At 52.3% G+C, this 18,876-nt stretch overlaps 5 protein-coding genes across 5 annotated transcripts; 2 read left to right on the top strand and 3 right to left on the bottom strand.

The window, feature by feature from the left end:
* Positions 1 to 308: 308 nt before the first annotated feature.
* Positions 309 to 2,427, bottom strand: NUU61_006050 (SDR family oxidoreductase/polysaccharide deacetylase family protein; the record flags this gene model as incomplete). Its single annotated transcript, XM_056656578.1, has 4 exons — positions 309 to 772; positions 841 to 1,218; positions 1,285 to 2,052; positions 2,328 to 2,427. 4 exons carry the CDS (start codon positions 2,425 to 2,427, stop codon positions 309 to 311), a joined length of 1,710 nt encoding a protein of 569 aa, XP_056509378.1.
* Positions 2,428 to 4,631: 2,204 nt separating this feature from the next.
* Positions 4,632 to 5,972, bottom strand: NUU61_006049 (uncharacterized protein; the record flags this gene model as incomplete). Its single annotated transcript, XM_056656577.1, has 4 exons — positions 4,632 to 5,293; positions 5,351 to 5,484; positions 5,539 to 5,820; positions 5,881 to 5,972. 4 exons carry the CDS (start codon positions 5,970 to 5,972, stop codon positions 4,632 to 4,634), a joined length of 1,170 nt encoding a protein of 389 aa, XP_056509377.1.
* A 2,157-nt stretch (positions 5,973 to 8,129) lies between these two features.
* NUU61_006048 (uncharacterized protein) lies at positions 8,130 to 9,798 on the top strand (the record flags this gene model as incomplete). Its single annotated transcript, XM_056656576.1, has 3 exons — positions 8,130 to 8,353; positions 8,405 to 8,977; positions 9,039 to 9,798. 3 exons carry the CDS (start codon positions 8,130 to 8,132, stop codon positions 9,796 to 9,798), a joined length of 1,557 nt encoding a protein of 518 aa, XP_056509376.1.
* Positions 9,799 to 10,174: 376 nt separating this feature from the next.
* Positions 10,175 to 13,150, top strand: NUU61_006047 (DEAD/DEAH box helicase; the record flags this gene model as incomplete). The annotated part of the gene is made up of 2 exons (XM_056656575.1): positions 10,175 to 10,437; positions 10,513 to 13,150. 2 exons carry the CDS (start codon positions 10,175 to 10,177, stop codon positions 13,148 to 13,150), a joined length of 2,901 nt encoding a protein of 966 aa, XP_056509375.1.
* Positions 13,151 to 13,601: 451 nt separating this feature from the next.
* On the bottom strand, positions 13,602 to 18,740 carry NUU61_006046 (uncharacterized protein; the record flags this gene model as incomplete). The annotated part of the gene is made up of 1 exon (XM_056656574.1): positions 13,602 to 18,740. The coding sequence occupies one exon, from the start codon at positions 18,738 to 18,740 to the stop codon at positions 13,602 to 13,604; it is 5,139 nt and encodes a 1,712-aa protein (XP_056509374.1).
* Positions 18,741 to 18,876: the final 136 nt, after the last annotated feature.

Genomic DNA, 18,876 nt, shown 5'->3' with positions numbered 1-18,876 from the left:
CTAGGGTTTGGTGATGTCTCGCGGGTTGAGGGTTGGGCTACAATCTGCAGGAAAATATTCCAAGGTTGCTGAAATGTAACCCGTTTCCTTGCAGATTTGAGGCAAAGAATCCATACTAACTGGGCCAGGGATGGATCAGCACTAAGGACATATCTTCCCCGGTTGCCTTGTTTAGGGTTTTAGGGTTTGGGTCGCCCACGAGGCTGATACCCATCGATCTAGTTGGAATTCTGTTATTCATAGTTCTGGGTCTGACCCGCAATCCTGTGAACGTTGCCAAATATAACATCCAACGCATAGTCGATCATTTAATTTCGAATGTTTTTCTCCCTCCACCACCGCGCAATCTCTCCCGTCTGCAAAAACTCCACCTGCCCCCCTCTCTCCCACTCCTTCAGCCATCGCAGCATACGCTCTAGCATCCCAATAACATGCGCCATGCCACTGGTGTCCGGGTGCATCAGCAACGGAAACACAGGCTCTTCCTCATTTTCGAGAATCCACAAGAACCGATCACGCCAGAGGTTCTCAATCACCCGCACATCAACATACCCGTGCGAATTATCTGCATGAGGCAGAAACTGCATCGGTGTCATGTCTTCCATGTACCAGTTGCAGGGCACGCAGACAAGCGGGCGGCGGTCGGGCGAGGATGGCGGCTCTGCAACTGGATGCATCCAGCTCGAGGCAGGCTGCGAGAAGTCGATTGGGTGGAGTGGTGGTCGTCTTGGTGCGAAGAATGGGTGGCAGTCGTGGTCTGTTAGCGAGGCATCTGAGTATCAATGGTGAGTATGGTCAGAATGTTTGACGATGATGCTGAAGGAGGTTGCTGGTGCATACCATATTCGAACTCGAACTCCTCGAGCAAGTCCAGTGTCGACTCTCGCAGTTGATACAATGGTGCCCTGTATCCCACTGGTTTTTTGCCTGTGAGGCTTTTGGCGATGTCCATACACCGCGTCAAAACATCGCGCTCCTGCTCAACGGTGAGCTGGTACGCGCCCTCATGCGCGTACCCATGCAGCCCGATCTCGCAGCCCGAGTCGACAACTTGCTTCACTTCGTCGAGGAAGCTTTCTGCAGAGTGGCCCGGGATGAACCATGTGCAGCGATCTGCCAGGTTTAGTTTCTTTAACATCCGCAGGAGTCGGGGGACTCCAACTCGCGCTGCGAAGAAGCCGGCCGAATAGTCTGCCAGAATGTTGTCTGGATGCGAATCTATATCATGCCATATGATTAGCTTTTTCGTTTTTATGGGTTTAGTATGGGTTTAGCAGGTCACACTTGTTCCAAGCCATCCTGAAACGGCGTCCAGGTCAACCGATACTGCAACTCGGATCTTGTTTCGTTTGGGGGCTGCCAGTGCTCTGGGAATGGAGTGTTCGGGATCTCTTGTTGCCATGTCCTTGATATCCTTGCAATCATCTGGCCTGGGCCCCTTGTTGCCCCCAACACGGATGTATTGGCCAGATATCTGTCCAGCTGCTCGTCCAGATGCCAGAAAAGCCATCGTGCGCGCTACGGCAGCTGGCACTCCATTACTCTGTTCGGTATCTGCGGCAGTGATGGCCGAGTTAATAACATTGATGCGTCCGCGATGATTAATACGCAGGATCTCATTCATGACTTTGTTGACGAGACCATGGTGCAGACTCGAATTTCCATCGAGCCCCCCGGCAATCCCGGCCTCTGCCACAACGATCGCTGGACTATCAAGCTCCGCTTTCCCTTCCTCCTGGTAATCCTTGATGTGCCGCAAGAAATGTTTGATGGCCAGAAATGTACCGCGCACATGGGCACTATAATTTTCCTCCCACTTGTCTAGTGGTAAGTCACAGATTGGCTGGTCACGGGGGATATCACCCTCGCTAGGGTTGACAATCAGAATGCTGGTAACTCCAAACTGAGTTTGGGCCTTTGAAAACCCTGACTGAATTGAGTTTTCATCATTGGCATCGCCATTGAGAATTTGAAGTCGTGGGAATCGTTCCGCGTCCATTCCTGATAACTGGAGCGGGTGGCAGTCGTATGCCGTGACACGGCATCCTTGATCTATTAAGTGAGGTTAGGACATGATCTTTCCCAGTGTAGCAAATAATAGGGGCAATTGAACAATAGCACATTGACTGGCATGGATGATCGATGGGAAGCAGAGCTTTTGCTAGAAACTGAATGGCTGCTTGTACACATTTCTGAAGTAGAATAATCAATCCAAATATAGGAGTTTTTGGATATGCCATAGTACATGTTCTCCCCAGCGAGTGTTGTCTGAATCATAATACAAATAGGAAGTCAAGGAATAACAGACTTGAAAAGAGTGCTCCTACCTAGAAACTCTCGAACAGCCTCACTCCCAATGGCACTCGCAGCCCCAGTTATGAAAACGTGGTGGCCTTCCAACCCGAGAAACGACTGCTGAGTAGACATTCTGATCTTGATATAGTGAGCTGTGAGAACAGTGTCTTTCTCAGATGTACTTCGACGCTACCGATCTGACATCAAGAGGCTTAAACATCTGACGAGATGAATGCACAGTTGTGGGGATTTGGCACCCATGTGGCAAGACCTCTGCTAGCTTCAATGCGCTCTCTTCCAAGAGCTAGAATGAAGAATAGTATCCACAGGTTACAGCAGAGATCAATGAGAGGCAGGGCCCAGACCTAGACTATAGTTAGCTATGCTCTATGTATAAACTCGACTCTTTCCACAAGGAATATACATAAACAAAACTTGGATAGAGAAGATTTCAGTCTCCTCTGGAAGGAGGGTCCGTACCTACTAGAGAAACCTTTGAATAGACCTAAGTGCATCGATAGCCTCCCGAGGTCTGCTACTGTAAGTCTGTGCGGTTGATAGTTCCGAACAAGCAACCGGGCCAGTCCAGTCTAGTTAAAGCCAGTGGATATAAGCAAGACAAGACACAAAACCATAAAGAATCCCCGATAAACTTCCCACAAAGATTCAATAGTGTGAAATGGCTTGCTAAGGACCAATCTTGGAAATCAAGTGGACATGCCGTGCCTTGATACCGCAAGGTTAAGGTTCTCGCCGGGGCAGACCGAGGACTCACATTCGTAGTAAAAGGGCCTGAGCAACAGTGGAGCCTTATCATATATCCCGATACGATGAAAAGCCCGCAGCTACGAGTGATTGGTTTAACCGAGGGCTAGTGCTGCATGCTACTCGATTCGGTCTATCCCCGAGTCATTGCACGCATCGACGCCCAGATCGAGTAAAGATACGCCCATTCCCTATCTAATACGTAAGGAATTAGGCATGGAGATAGATGAGGGCAAGTCCTGGCGTGGTCTTGGGAACTCCACTCATTTTGTCTGGTATCTATACAGAACATATATACCAATCATTCGAGTACTGCAGTAATCTGGAGATAATACTGCGCCGTGGTTCAGGAATTGGGACGATCATCTCTCCTAACACTCGACATACAGGCATATACATGTGGAGAATGGGTCGAGTTGGAGATTTGGAGAGTTTGGGTGTGGGGCAGCGCAACTCTGGTGTAAACTCTGATAGTCTTTCGAAGGGACTTGCGTGTGTTACGTGGCGATATTACTATAACCATGCTGGGTAGAATGTTTTTGAGGATGGTTAACGTGAAACCAGAATATTGATGGAGACCTAGAGAATATTCTGTATATTCACTAAGACCATCAGTAGTACGCAGTTAGTACTGAAACAAAGAAGCCATTGCCTTCTTATCATGTCAGTCTCGCAACATATATGTCCAACAAAATAATACTTCGCATCCGATCCGTGGGCCGGGGAATACCGATAGACAAGGGAGCCAATACTCTCCCGAAGACGGGTGGTTCCGGATAGAAAGAGAGAAAAGGAGTGTGTTTTGGAGTGGAGCCCTCAAACCCTTCTGACAGGATGAAAAAGACTTTGCAGAGATGTCTTCTCCCTAGCAAAACAGGTGCGGCTTCCATGTTCCTCTTCAACTTTGAGAACGGGACTGCATACTCATTTCGGCAGGCGTGCCATATCTTGTTAACCCAAAATATCGCAAGATTGAAAAGGTTTCGTGTGTGGGGGTGAGCGGTAGCCATAAAAATGATAGCGTCGAACGATCTACATGGAAAATGCCGGAAACCCATACTTTCATATTCTCCATTGGAGTCAGGGGAGACGATAAGGTGATTTTCTGGAAAGCTCCCTTCCGAACCATAAACCTGCCTTCTGCACTTTTTTTTCATTTTCTTTTCTCCATTAATTCGCATCCCCGGGTCGGGGTGACAAACTGCGCAACGATCGGCGCTGGCGCAAGACGGGAGATCGGCGGTGTCCCACCATGCTGTGTTGGGAATTGATATGACGGGTCTCGTGTGAAAAATTCTATTACGAGTATATTTCTGGGTTTGGAGATGCCCCTGAGGGGAATGTCAAAAAAAGAAAGAAAGAAACAACCATGATCATGGTATGTTCAGATATTCCAACACCGAAACCCCAATTCTATACAAGTATACCCCTAAAATAACAAGCCACTCAAGTCTAGAAGTGAATATGTACAGCAAAGCCAATATGTAACACGTAATTAAAATAACATGGTATCTCCCGGACGCCTTAAGAAACAACTTTTGATCAACCCGAGTAAGCCGCCCGAGACTAGACTAGACTTGCTCGGATCCACGCGCAACATGCGTCGAACTCGACTCATAATCAGGCGGCCGCGAGTCATGGTGCACAGTGACAGTGATATCCTGACGAATACGCAAAGCACGCGCAGAACCATCATCACTGCTGATATCACGCTCGTCGCTGGGCAGACTGGTATCAGAAACAGTCGCCTTCTGGGGTGGCACAGTCGCGCTGCGCCCCATATCCTGCATGCCAAACTCGCCCGAGCGCAGCTGGCTGGATGGCCCATACGGCCGAAGATCGGAGGCCTTGCTGGCCCATGGCCCGGACTTGTACCGATCGGTGCCTCTCTTCGATCCCCCCGTCCAGCTCTTCAGGGCTGGGAACACATCGCGCAGAAGCGACCAGATCAGGGGCAGGTTGGTCACGAGGATTGCGACTGTTGCTTCGCGGAAGTACCAGTTCATGTAGACGTATGAGATTAGTGAAGGGACCAGGCAGTAGACTTTTGTTAGGATCGCGGCGATAATGACGAAGATTCCCATGCCAAAGAGGAGGACGAGGATTAGCTTTTGCTTGACTGGAACCCGCACTTGGATTAGGAGTGGGATGGCAACGAGGAGCATGAAGAAATCGGCGGAGATGGAGATGCATCCTTGGACAATCTCGTAGTGTTGATATGAGGAGCATTGGTCTGGTGGTATGGTCAGTGAGTTTCTTTAAGCAAACCCCGTAGTGCGTGCGTTCTTACAGTTCGGGGTTGGGACGGCCCAGTAGTTTGACAGCGGGCGACAGATCAAAAAGAGCGACAGCTCCGTCGCGACAAATCCCACGGCAACGTAAATAGCGATGTAGTTGATCCAACGTCGTTGACGCAGTCCTTCACTATGAAACCGCAGTGTTAGTTCAGCCAATGCACTCGGGGCTCTCAGAACATACGTGATACGCCCATAGATCACCAGCATGCACGCCTTCAAGCTCCACACGGTGAGTACAAAAGAATGCTCCGAGACAAACACCCATTTGCTACCACGCTCCCGCTCAGCATGGATTTGGGCTGTCATGGTTCGAATATCCTCCTCGGTCATCAGATTCGACCCGCCGCCAGTGGCGACTTGATTCAACGAGACACAAAGAAGCGTGTACCAGAAAATAGCAAATACCATCAGGTAGTCATCACTCTGCAGATTTCGGATGCCCAACCGTCGGATTCGTGCAGTGCTATCCAACGCATTAGGGTTAGTCCACCATCGCCATCCGGTAACGGAACAGTCTACTCACAATCGCAGCACGGCACCCAAGATGCCAACGGCATACAGAGTCCATGTTTCACGAACGAATCTGCGGCCAAAGTCACCTCCCAAACCAGACATGGTGTCAGTCCTCAACCTGTCGAGTTCAAAATGAGGCGTTAGTGTGCGATCATTCAGCGCAGCTAGGGCAAGAGGGGACCACCCACATTTTTATAAAAAAGGGCAAAAATAAAGCAGGGATTAGATATTATGCATAGACTTTCCGGGGACAAGACATCTGCCGGAGAAAGGCACGATAGGGAGAGTGATGAAGGATGGTTCATCGGGGCCCGGTACGTGTGATGAGGATTATTGAAATTGGAGGTGCATGGGCAGAAGTTTCCTAGGGATGGAAGGAAAGTGCTGATCATAGGCGAGCAAGTAGATCTCCGATGGCCGTGTACAGCCAACGAGAAGACCTCGCGGGTCAATGGATCAATAGAGGGTGGGCGGTTCCATGGCTTGCGATGGAGGCGGCGTCCTTGGGACCGCGTTGGTTTGGCTTCAACCAGAACAATTCTTGTGCCTGACCGCACTGCAGAGATGGATCCACCCTCCATTCAGCTCTGCATGTTCCTTTTGCTTGGAAAGGCTCTTTCTTCCGGCTACGTAAGGGGCATGCCCGCCGGAGGAGGTTTGCGGAACACTTGCAGGGCCAGTCTACATCATCGTTGGTCCTTCCAGTGTGCCAAGAGTTGGCCGATAGAGTCGAGCAACAGCATACTTTTCCCTCAAGGTAGATTCGGAGTGGCACCGCCTGAACTCAATCGTGCCAGCGCGGTGGTCTTTGACAAAGGAGAGAGACTCGCAGAGTCCTTGCGGAGGCAGGTCAGTCCCGCAGTGGGGGAGAGCAATCTAACAAACGATTGAATATCATCACCGATCAGCATCCAATAACCCAGGAAAAGAGTTCGGGGTCGTCCTCTTTACTTCATCCGGGCAACATCCGCGTGTGATAGAGTTGCCACTAGTCACGGCCGCGATGGGTCCCGGTGGGTCGAGGGAACAACGGCATCGACGAATTCTTTTGTCTGATTTGATCAACCGCCCCGCCCTTGCAGAATTGAGGGATTTTGATAGTGGGGATCCGGAGAGCCTGCGGTGGGTTGGAAGTGTGCCCTCTCAGAGGCCACCGTCACATTCCTGGCATCACATACACTTCCCCCTAATCAGTCCTTGCGAGTGGGGAATATGCGACGTACCTGTTGAAATGATTTATGTGTCGCATCCTGATACTGGTTCCAGGGTGTCGATCGAAATGATCCCTCATATCGCAGTGTGTCTATTTCTTCCAGATCCTGGAGAGATAGAATCTTGGGTCGGCATTGGCTGCCACTGTGTTGGGCAGGACCATGACGATCCATGGTGTGCTCGGCGCCGTAATTCCATCAGATCGTAGACAAACCTGAGTCGCCAGAGACCATCATGCTGTGATATCAAGATATCCACATTACGCTGATACCCATTCCGGAGTGTCCATGATGTGTGCTTGGTCGATCCGTGGACCAGGATCCCAAAGTTGGTGTTTCTTGGAGAACTGGAGAAGCCATCGAGCCGACCGAGGCATGGTTTCAGAATCCTTGTCCGAGTTCGAGTCTCCAAGGCCAATTAGTGACTCGGTATGGCAGAGAGCCACATCCTGTGATGTGACTGCTGACTCGAGTTGGTGAATGAGATTGGAGAAAGACCAGTCGCGCGGTCGGTTGGAGTGCCTAAATACACCCTGAGAAGTAGAAGGAAGAAAGGAAGAACCATGCGATCCATCACGAACTGTCGCATCTGCACATCTTCCAAGAGACAAAAATCCTGTCTGTTGGAGCTCCCCTTCTGGGTAAAGCGCGAGATGATGGGATCTCCGCGTGTGCATCTCTCCGTTGGAGTTTGGCTCAGTCGCCTCCCCAATTGCTGATGTTCCTGCCCCACGTCTTGACTTGGCCCGTTGAAGTTTTCGATTGGAGATTAGCCAGTGGAGGTGGTGGACCCGGAAGTCATTCGCAAGTGTCGATACTTTCTGCCCAGGACACTGTTGTACACTCCACCAGAATAAGAAATTCTCCTTTTTCTTTCTTTTGTCTCCTTCAATCTTCATATTGCCTGGTGGTTCATGCTGTGGTGTTCCCATTCCATTCTTTAACTCGTCTGGGAAAAGATACTGTCTTCCCCCTTGCCGCATCTCTTGATCAACTTTTTCTTCGATCTGGTCTTGGGCGGGAAAATCACTTCAAGTGAGAACTCACCATGTCGCAATTGGCGGAGAAGAAGACCTCCGAGTCTGCCTCGGAGGAACAGTCGCAGGGAGAGTTGATCAATGCGTCGGGCCACCGCCAGGAACTCGATCGGAACTTCAGTCTGCTCAGCATCTGCGCCGTCGCTGTGACCACGGGAAACACGTGGATCGCGCAAGGTGGCAGTGTGGTGACAGCATTGAACAACGGTGGTCTGGCTGGATGCATTTATGAATTGTATGACTCCCCGCGACATGCGAAAATTGCGTATTCTAACAGTCGATGCAGCATGGCAGTTTCGGCCTGCTACTGGCTCGTCGCAGCATCCATTGCGGAACTGGCATCGGGAATGCCCTCGGCCAGTGGAGTGTATCACTGGGCGACCATCACCGCCGGAAAGCATGGTCGCATCTGTGGTTTCTTTGCTGGTTTCTGGAACTGTCTGGCCTGGATCTTGGGTGCGGCCTCGATGTCCTCGATTCTGGGACAGCAGACGGTATCCATGTATGCGCTGATGCACCCTGGTTTTGTCCCGCAAACCTGGCATGTCTTCGTGAGCTTCATCATCTGTACCTGGCTCTGCTGCTGTATCGTCCTCTTCATGAATCGCTTTCTGCCATATATTGGCAACCTCGGCATGTTCTTCATTCTCGCCGGTGTGTTGATTACGATCATTGTGTGTGCTGCCATGCCATATGTGAACGGTGTGGGCTACGGCTCCGACTACTCGGTCTGGCAAGAATGGACCAACGGAACCAACTACTCCCAGCAGGGCTTTGTCTTTGTTGCCGGCATGCTCAACGGTGCCTACAGTGTTGGCACTCCGGACTGCTCGTCCCATCTGGCCGAGGAAATCCCCAAGTAAAAGCTCCTTTTTTTCTTCGCCTTCGCTATCATTTTAAAGCTAACTCTCCCTTGGCAGGCCCAGTCGGAACATCCCCAAAGCCGTGCTAGCCCAGATGGCCGTCGGCTTCGTCACCGGCGTCTGCTATATGATCGCACTCTTCTACTCGATTCAGGACCTCCCACAGGTCGTCAAAAATGTCTACAACTTCCCTTTGGCCGAAATCTACTACCAAGCAACGGGGTCTCGCGGCGGCGCTCTCGGGCTGTTGATTGTCGCCTTCCTCCCCACCGTCATCACCTGCGCGGGTTGCTACATCACCGCGGGCCGTACGCTGTGGACACTCTCCCGCGACCACGCCACCCCGTTCTCGAACTGGCTGGGCCAAATCAACCCGACCTTTCACAACCCGTTCAACGCCACCCTGGTCTGCGGCGGCCTGATCACCATCCTGGCCTGCATCTACCTCGGCTCGACCACCGCCTTCAGTGCCTTTGTGGGCTGCTTCGTGCAGTTGTCCAGTCTTTCCTACTTTATGGCTATCTTCCCTCACCTTCTGACCCGTCGCTCTTCTTTCGTGTCGGGTTTCTTTTTCATGAAAGGCCCGATTGGTTTCATCGTCAATGCCCTGTCCTGCGTCTACATCCTCTCCTTTGTGGTCATCTTCTGCTTCCCATACGCTTTGCCCGCTGAGGCGCAGTCCATGAACTATGCCAGTCTGATGACCGGTGGATTGTCGATCTTTGTTGCTGTCTGGTGGTTCGTCCGCCAGAGTAGCTATGAAGGGCCGAAGAATATCCCCTTGACCGACAAGGCGCTGATGGAGGATGCTCAGTGAAATGATCTTTTTGGGATTATGGGCTCAAACTCCCCTTTCTTTTTCTTTTCGTTGCATATACAATCTCTGTCTATATATACTTTTTCTTCAATAATGATCCATTTATGACTTTCAGGTGCTATACTCCTACTGTGTGCCCATAAATGTTGGTTTTGCGAGAAATCAAAATTAGAGAAAATATGTATATACAAATTAATATAGTTGCAGAAGGTAAATATACAGCTCTGCAATTAATTAAAGAAGTTTGCTACGATTCTTCCAAGGTTCAATCTACATTTCCTTTCTCGGTTTTCTAGTTGCAAATCACGTGGTTTCGCGTCTGCGCGACCAGCGCGTCGGCAAGCGTCGTCCAAGTGACAAACTCCGTACACTCGCCATGGTCTTTAAGCCCTTCAAGCCCCCCTTGATTAAGAAACCCTCTCAGCCCTCGAATGGTAATGGAGAGCAAGACCACCCGGCCAAAAAACCACGCCTGCACAAGGACGACCCAGCGCCCGATGTCGAGACGCGACCAGCTATAGGCAATCGCAAGCCTCTACTACAAGTTCGAAATAGAGGCAAAGAAACGACAACAAATTCAACCTCGGAATTGCCATCGAGGAATGTTGTACCTGGCGAGAGATACTTCAATGTCCTTTGGTAAGTGTCCTGCGGAAGATGTATCGGGGGCGAGCGAGCAGTGCTCTCCGCAAGTTCGGTAGCTAACCCTGCTAGGCGCAAACCGAGCGGCAAAAAGCATAAAACATGGGACGGTGATGGCATCCTCTCTGCGCGTGGTGGGTTTGTTTCTCTGCGCGATGTCGGAGGCAAGGATATGGGGCGCATGATGCACGAATCTCCGCTTGAGTCTGGTTCCTCGCTGTACATTGCCGGGAAAGAGGTCGAAATCGACTCTGAAATACCCCGTGCGGAATATCTTTCTGGTAGACGGTTCTTGGAAGGAACGAAACCTGCTCCAACGCCCGCGTCGAAGGAGTTTGTGCCGCTCTCGAAGGGTGAGGGACGGAGTACGCCCACGCTCGCTGCTTCCAACAAACCCCAATCCCTCAAACGGAGTTCGTTGGCGCTGGCTACTGGTGCTGCTACACAAGAAGCGGCAGCCTTTGGTGCCTATAAGAAGCCGTTGCTCGAAAATACAATTGTTCCGCCTTCCGCTGGCAAAGTCGTTCCCCGCCATGATCCAAATGCTCCCGGGGCCCTGGTTCTACCCCGACCTAGCTCAGCTCCCAAGGGGAAACAGATTGTTGATGTGGTGATGGATCCTTTACTCTCCAAAAATCTACGTCAACATCAACGTGAGGGTGTCAAGTTTCTCTACGAGTGCGTGATGGGAATGCGACCATTCAACGGTGAAGGCGCCATTCTAGCAGACGACATGGGGCTAGGCAAGACGTTACAAACCATCGCCTTACTCTGGACCCTTTTGAAGCAGAATCCCGTTTACGAAGATCCACCCGTTATCAGAAAGGCCCTCATCGTCTGCCCAGTGACACTCATCAACAATTGGCGGAAGGAATTCCGCAAGTGGCTCGGCAATGAGAGAATCGGGGTTTTTGTCCTCGATGACCAGAGGAAACGTCTGACCGATTTCACCAAGGGCCGTGCTTACAACATCATGATTGTGGGGTACGAGAAATTAAGGACTGTGCAGGAGGCTCTAGCCAAAAGCGCGGGCGTCGACATTATCATTGCAGATGAAGGACACCGACTCAAGACCCTGCAAAACAAGAGCGGACAAGCTATCCAATCCCTCAATGCCACAAAAAGGGTGATTTTGTCGGGCACGCCAATTCAAAATGATCTGCGTGAGTTCTTTGCAGCCGTGGATCTCGTCAATCCAGGAATTCTCGGGACGTTCAAGGCTTTCATCCGGGAGTTCGAGGTGCCAATTGTCCGAAGCAGACAACCAGAAGCCACGAGCAAGGATATCGAGAAAGGCGAATCCAGAAACGAGGAACTAAGGGAACTCACATCGAAGTTCATACTCCGCCGAACCGCCGATGTGCTGGCCAAGTATCTTCCCCCGAAGACGGAATACGTGCTCTTCTGCAACCCGACTCGCCCTCAAGCAAATATATACCAGGGCGTTCTCGCATCTCCTGTTTTTCAATCCGCTCTGGGCAATTCAGAGAGTGCACTCCAGCTCATCACCATCCTAAAGAAGCTTTGCAATAGCCCGTCATTGCTATCCGCGAAGAACAACGACAACTCGCCCAACGATACCATTGCCACGCTCTTATCCTCGCTCCCTCCAAATCTCCTCCGCAACTTCTCCCCCTCGTCAAGCGCCAAGGTGCGCGTCCTCGACCAGCTGCTCGATACCCTACGCACCAAAACCTCCGAAAAGGTCGTCTTAGTCTCCAACTACACATCGACGCTAACTCTTCTCGCCACACTCCTCACCTCGCTCGGCCTCCCCTTCCTCCGCCTAGATGGGGGCACGCCCGCCCAAAAACGCCAGCCACTAGTCGACGACTTCAACCGCCTCCCTGCCGAAGCCTGCTTCGCATTCCTGCTATCCGCCAAGGCAGGCGGCACTGGTCTCAATCTCATCGGCGCCAGCCGGCTCATCCTCTTCGACGTCGACTGGAATCCAGCAACAGATATCCAAGCCATGGCGCGCATCCACCGCGACGGACAAAAGCGTCACTGCCGCATCTACCGCGTGCTGCTAAAGGGCAGCCTCGAAGAAAAGATCTGGCAGCGCCAAGTCACCAAAATCGGACTGGCCGACAGCGTCATGGAGCACAAGAACAACGTCGCGCAGTTCTCGACCGCCGAGCTGCGCGACCTCTTTCGTTTGGACCAGGAGAGCCGCTGCCAGACTCATGAGCTGCTGGGTTGTGACTGCGGCGGAAAGGGTGTTGCGGCTTCTTCTTCTAATTCTTCTCCCTCTGTCTCTACCTGCGGCACAGCTACCCCCAATCCGCGCGATGGTAACGATAATAATGACTCCGACGCCTTTGAGCTAACAGAGCTCTCGTCGGACGACGACCTCCCGGATTTTCCTACCCTCATGAAAGCCTCGCAGGTCGACATGGAGAAGCAGGAGCGATCCATTCGCGATGGGTCTCATCGCGCACGGAATCGAAAGGGCAAGAAGACGCGGAAGTCGGAGGACAAGATGCACCAGTCTTTGGCGCTGTACTCGCATATCGACCCGTCTTTGCTCTCACCTTTGTCGAAGGATGATGGCCAGGACGATGATGATAACGCTGGTCTTGCTTCTGCTATCGATGATGATGTGCTGGTGTCCCTGCTCAAGGACGAGTGCAATCGCATCGGGTATATTTTTAAGAAGTCTAATGCTGCTGAGGTAGAGGGTCCGTCTGATGCTGTCCCCGGTAGCTGATTTTATGGATGAGGTCTGGAAGTCTGGAAGATTGTTTTTGTTTAGGGATTAGTTGGGGTTATGCCATGACCTCGAGAGTTATGCGTGGCATGGATTGCGGACTGTGGGCATTGATATTGGCTTTATTTAGACTATATACTACTCGACGTCCTGAGAAATGCAAATCATTTGCATTTGATAGGACATCTATCCAAGGTAAACCACACGTCCAACTACATCTCAAGAAAACTTTTATGGTAACAAACACCAAGAACCAAGTTCCATGCAGTCAAGGTCTAAATGTACAAAAAAGAAAAGTCGAGAAGCGACAGACAATATCTAGATACTAAATGAAAATGAAAATGAAGGGAAAGAGAAAAAAAAACGAGAACGAACAACCATTTCGCCATGTAACCGTCCCATAACCCCCGAAATGCGGATGCATAGAACATCACCCATCAACCATCAACCATCAATAGCGTAGCTTACCCACAAGACCAAAAGTATAAGCAGCCTCAGCCTCGCTCTTCATCTGGACCATGTAGATGCGCTGCGAGCTGCTAGTGACACCGCCCTCTTTCGCGATGGCGCCGCTCTCCTCCCAAACGGAGACTGCGATACCGGTGCGGGCAACACGCTCAAAGGAGCTCTCGCCAAGACACACATCCAACAGAACCTCGCCACGGGTTTTGCCACGGACGATGATACGTTTCTCGGGCTCGACTTCGCGGCGGGGCGAGGCAGTCCCGGACGCAGGCGGGGAGCTTGTGCCATCGAAACTGTCCGGGTGCGGAGTGCTACTACTGTCGCTGCGGCCGCTGACGGCCGTGCCGGGGCGCGAGGGCGGGTTCTTGGGCGGGGCGGGCATGATGGTGAGACGGGCGGCGCCCATGTCGCGCCACTTGGAGGCGGACTCGCGCACGTACAGGCGGATCTTGGCGTTGGACAGGCCGATGCCGTCGGCGCCCTTTATGGCGGCGGCGATACGGCCGATGCCCGAAGTCGGGGATGTGTGAGTACCTGAGTCTGCGGAGCCCGAATACAGACTGTCTTCTCCGCCGTTTCGGGAGGTCACAGTCGACCGGGCAATGTTGAACATTCTACTACTGGCGCCGAACCGCTTCAGCGCTGAGAAGGCGCTGCTCATTGTTCCGACACTGCTGTCGGAGCCTTCTGCCAACGATCGTGGGGCGCCGGACGCGCGGTAGCTCTTTCTGCGACGCGGCCAGCCGAACAGGCCTCCACCGGCTTTGGTGGCTGGCTCGAAGGATTGAATGGGGTCGTTGATGGGACCGCGCGCATTTTGAAGAGCAATATAGGTGGGGTTGTTGATCCGTGCTTGGTTGATTAGGCCGTAAAGAGCGTCGCATTCGTCGGGGTTGCGAGAACGGAACATGATGTTGCTTCTGGATGTGATCTTGGACCGTTCGGTAGGAGGCGAGCGGATGCTGATGTCGATGGCAGTGCCGCGGCGGATGGGAACGAGTGGTGTCAATTCAAGGGAAATGAGTGGCCGAGATGACCTGGAAGCCTTGTCTGCTCGCTCCGGGGTGTTGTTGGGATCGATGCCCTTGAAAGCTTCGATGAGACCGGGGCTGACGATGATGTTGCATTCGTCAGGGAGCACGCTGTCCCAAGTTCCCTTCTCAGACCAAGCAAAAACAGACGCAATGGCTTTGGAGAATTTGGCGGGCTGTAATGGAACGGCTCGGTAGCCACTTTGCGATGCTGAGTTCGATGGTGATAGTGAGCTCGTTTCCGAGGTGACCGTGTCATATTCTCGTAGTTTGGGAGGTGGTTCGTAATCGTCCTCTGAAGTCGACGAGTACTCATCTGAATCGGACAAGGATCTTGAGTATTCAGATGAGGAATAGGCATAGTGCCGCACAGTCGAGGCGTCCGAGTCAGAGTCCGAATAGGAGTCTGAAGCTGTGGAGGGTTCATATTCATGCTTCAGGGGAGAGGAGCCCCGTCTTTTGAGCGGAGCACCACTTGGGCTAAGAACTGGGGTATTCGAGAGCTTCTTGGAAGCAGGACTAGGCGAGCGATGAGGCGGCGGTGGCGGCGGAGGCGTGTCCTCATGGTTCGATTGTCCCCGAGACTTACTCCTCTTGGCCCTTGTAGGGGTCTCGGGAATATCTTGATCAGGTAAGGACTCAAGTGGGGGATAGTCCTCTTCCTCGGGTTCGGTGTTGGGCGTGGACAAATGGGTCTGACTGCTAGCACTCCGGATCTTGGGAATCAGGGGGAGGGTTGCCGAAGGCACGGATGACAGGCGTGGCGATTCTCTCTCCGACAAATCCTTCACAGGTGATTTCTGAGGTGTTCTCTGGGCAGTCTTCTGTGGGGATTTTTGCAGGGGCTTCTCCATGGGAGATGCTGTGTCTTTGGCCAAATCTTTGTCTTCGCCGTAGAATCTACCCCGGGAGGACGGCGGTTCAGCCGCCTTGTCAGATACCACAGTTTTCGGGGTGGTGGTTTCAGAGGCAGCCGGGCTGTCTCCGTAGCGGGACTGCCGCTTTGCTTTGGATCTTTTTAACCCAGGCGCGCTCTTTTCTGTGGTGACTGTGGACGGAAGAAGCGGGAGGTCAGGGCGAGACGGTTTGATCGACAGTTCTGACCCTCCGGTAGTATAGTCTGTATCCCGAGTAACTGTAGAGTATACCGAGCTTCTAGTTTCGGCGGCAGAGGAACTGACAGTGCTTGGGTCTGAGAACTGCTCCTTGGGGGTGAGAGAGCGTCGTTTGCTGGTAGCTTTCTCGCCAATTGGAATATCAACATCACTTGGATTGGGTCTCGGTGGTGATTCATTTGGCGCGGGTCTGCGGGCCTTGTGTTGTTTGGCTCGGCTGATGAAGCTCTGGCTTCTGCAGATCGAGGGTGGAATGGGATCCGATCCTAACAGCTGGATCCACTCTGCCCCAATATCTTCTTCGTCAATCCGGAGTGAGATTAATTCCTGCCAGTATTTCGTCTGTTGTCCCGGAGCGCTGCGTAGCATGACCACAATCTCGCCCTTGCTATCACCGGTGCGAGCAGAAACACATCGAAGGTCCATGGGCGGGAAAAGAAGCCAACGATCTGAATGATCAATCTCACAGATCAACAAGTCCCCGCCCATTCCCTTGCTCGGGGTATTGTCTCGGTATAGTAGCTCGGCTCGACAATCGACCAGCTGACCGCTGGAGTGATACAGCGATAGGTTGAAAAAGTCCCTTGCCCGGACACGTCGGGATTGGTCAACCGTTACACCACGAAGGACACCCAATGTCATTGGATCTCTGACGCGAGTCGCATCGATACTAGCGGCGGATTCATCTTCGAGTCTTGCTCGTTCATCTCGAGCACGTTTTCGAGCATCGATAACAAGAGACTGGTACGCTGTGGCGATCTCCTCGGCCTTGGACGACGGTTGAAGTGTATTGATGCCTTTGAAGCTCTTGGCGAGGTATTTGAGCCGCACCAATGGACGTTTGAGCAAGTATGCGACATCAACCTTCTCGCCTTCGCTGTCGATCACATCACCATTTTCATCTCGCTCCATGCCTTCGTCCAAGCTCTTGGTATCGGCATTGTTTCCATCGTCCCCTTCCTCCAGAGGAGCCAGGTTCACAACAACATCCTTGAATCCCAGCCTCCATGCTTTGAGATATTCGCGATAGACTCGCTGTGCACCCTGTGCCCAATTAAGTAAAGCATCCGGATTATCTTGTGGGATTCTCTTGTGTAAAGTTTTCAGACGCTCTACCGCAACGCCCATGTTGACAATTGGTTTCGAAAAGTTCATGTCATCTTTGGGGTCCAGCGACGGTCGAAATAGACCCGCAGCAATGGCAGAGTCGGAGCGCGAGAGGACGCATGTTAGCAGCACCGGAATCACACCACCGACCAGTGTTTTGAGCTCGCGCATGTATTTTGCTTCGTCCGCAGAGAACTCCTGTAGTAGATCGGCAACAGTGGCATGCGCCAGACGACTCTTGTTGGATCGAATACTTCGGCCAGACCGAATGCTTCTGCTACGGCTTGCAGGAACTGACAAAACGGACATGAGGTCATTGTGGGTTGTAAGCCGCCTTTTCAGTTGTGATGAAACGGCTGGAAGCGAGTCTGGATCGAAGTGGTCTTCTTTCTCGGCTTCTTCTGCTTCTTCAGTGAGCGTGGTAGAAGCGGTTTTCTGCGGCACAGGTGCCGGTCTCTCGGTAGAGGTGCTTATCGTTTCAGCGGAAGCAATCGTTGACAATCGATGATACCCGGTGCTGGGGAAGGGGCGCTTGCGGCTAAGCGGAACAGGTGCATTATGGCCAGAAACTTCAGACCCTTCGGAAGGAGGTTGTATTTCCGAATTCAGTTCAGAATGCATATCAGAATCCGATAGCGCAAGGCGCTCCTCATGCGGCTTATCGCGTACTGGTTTGGCGTCTCGGGGCTTGAGCGGTGGTTGATGGCCTCTATCAGTGCTTGCTCGTTTCGGCTCTGAAGTGGCATCGCGTTCTTGGGCTTTATGGTGCTTCGGCGAAGGACCATCCCTCTCTTTGGAGTGTCGACTGTGGGAGCTCTTCGGCCGAGACTCGCCATCCTGTGATTTCTCAAGTTCGGACGCACGATCAAGATCTCCATCCGCCAGTCTCTGAGATCTCCTCGCCCGGGCTGCCTTGGTGTCCAAGGGAGCTGGCATGTCACTTTTAGAATCTTCTTCATCTAAGAAGGGATCTGGCGTCCCCGACAGCCACGCTTCGATCTTAGCTCCACGATTCCCAGGCGGATTGGACTTCGGTGGTTCATGCTCCGGCTTCGCAAACATCTTCTTGGATTCGTCAAACATATGCGAAAAAATGCCCCCTTTTGGCGCTTTGGGGCGACCTCGGGCGCGCCTCTTCGACAGCTCGGAGAAGTCGGCTTCACTTGGTGCCCATTCGATGTCCTCTGGGGGGGGAGAATTTGATCGTAACTTCTCCGAAACCTCAGAGAGCGCGGCCATGGATTTCGGTCTAGGTGGGATCGATTCGCCATTTCTCCGAGGTTTCCATTCTCGAACAGGAGACCTGGAGCCTGCTCCAAGGCCCCGATTCGCCCCGTGCCGAAGCGATTCCCGGCCCTTTTCTCTATCATCATGCTTATCATCTCTCTTCGCTCGTGGAGATCCCGTGGTGTCGTTGACTGTATATTCAGAGATGCGATTCGGAGCAGGCAGGTTGCGCGAGGCCGTTTGAGTGGACGATCGATTTCGATTTTTCTTCCAGTGCTCGTCGCTGATCACTCGCTTCCGGGGTGTACTATGGCTGCGCTTCCTGGTTGGCACAGTCAACACAGTCGACACGGTCGACCCATCCTTGTCCGTCCTGTCCGCTCTGTCTGTCTTGTCTATCCGATCCAGCCTGATCTTGCCGGGCTTGGGCTTCGTTTTCGCGTTATTTTCGTCGCCGTCATCAGCGTAAGGATCGTCGATTGTAATCACGCCTCCGCCATGTTGTTGCCATTTCCGCACTCGCGAGCGAACCGTGTTGGTGTCGTGGATTCCCAACGGTTCTCCAATGTCCAGCGGCTTTGTCGGCGTAGGTTTGGCACTCTCTCCTCGGTTGGAGGGCCGATGCGGCGTGGCAGGAGACGGCATCGATACCTAGAATCATGAAACAAAAAAGAAGCGCATCCATTCAGCTAGAGATCTTCGAGTTTTGTTGCCAGAGCAGCTAGCCGAGACATCCCCGGTCGGTGTTGACTCACAAGACAACCGGACCCAGACGCCTCTA

The sequence above is a fragment of the Penicillium alfredii genome (genome assembly GCF_028826965.1).
Source record: "Penicillium alfredii strain IBT 34128 chromosome Unknown utg000009l_segment0_segment0, whole genome shotgun sequence".
Taxonomy (NCBI): Eukaryota; Fungi; Ascomycota; class Eurotiomycetes; order Eurotiales; family Aspergillaceae; genus Penicillium; species Penicillium alfredii.
Note: the sequence above shows the minus strand (reverse complement) of the source record. Positions and strands in the feature narration are given on the sequence as shown.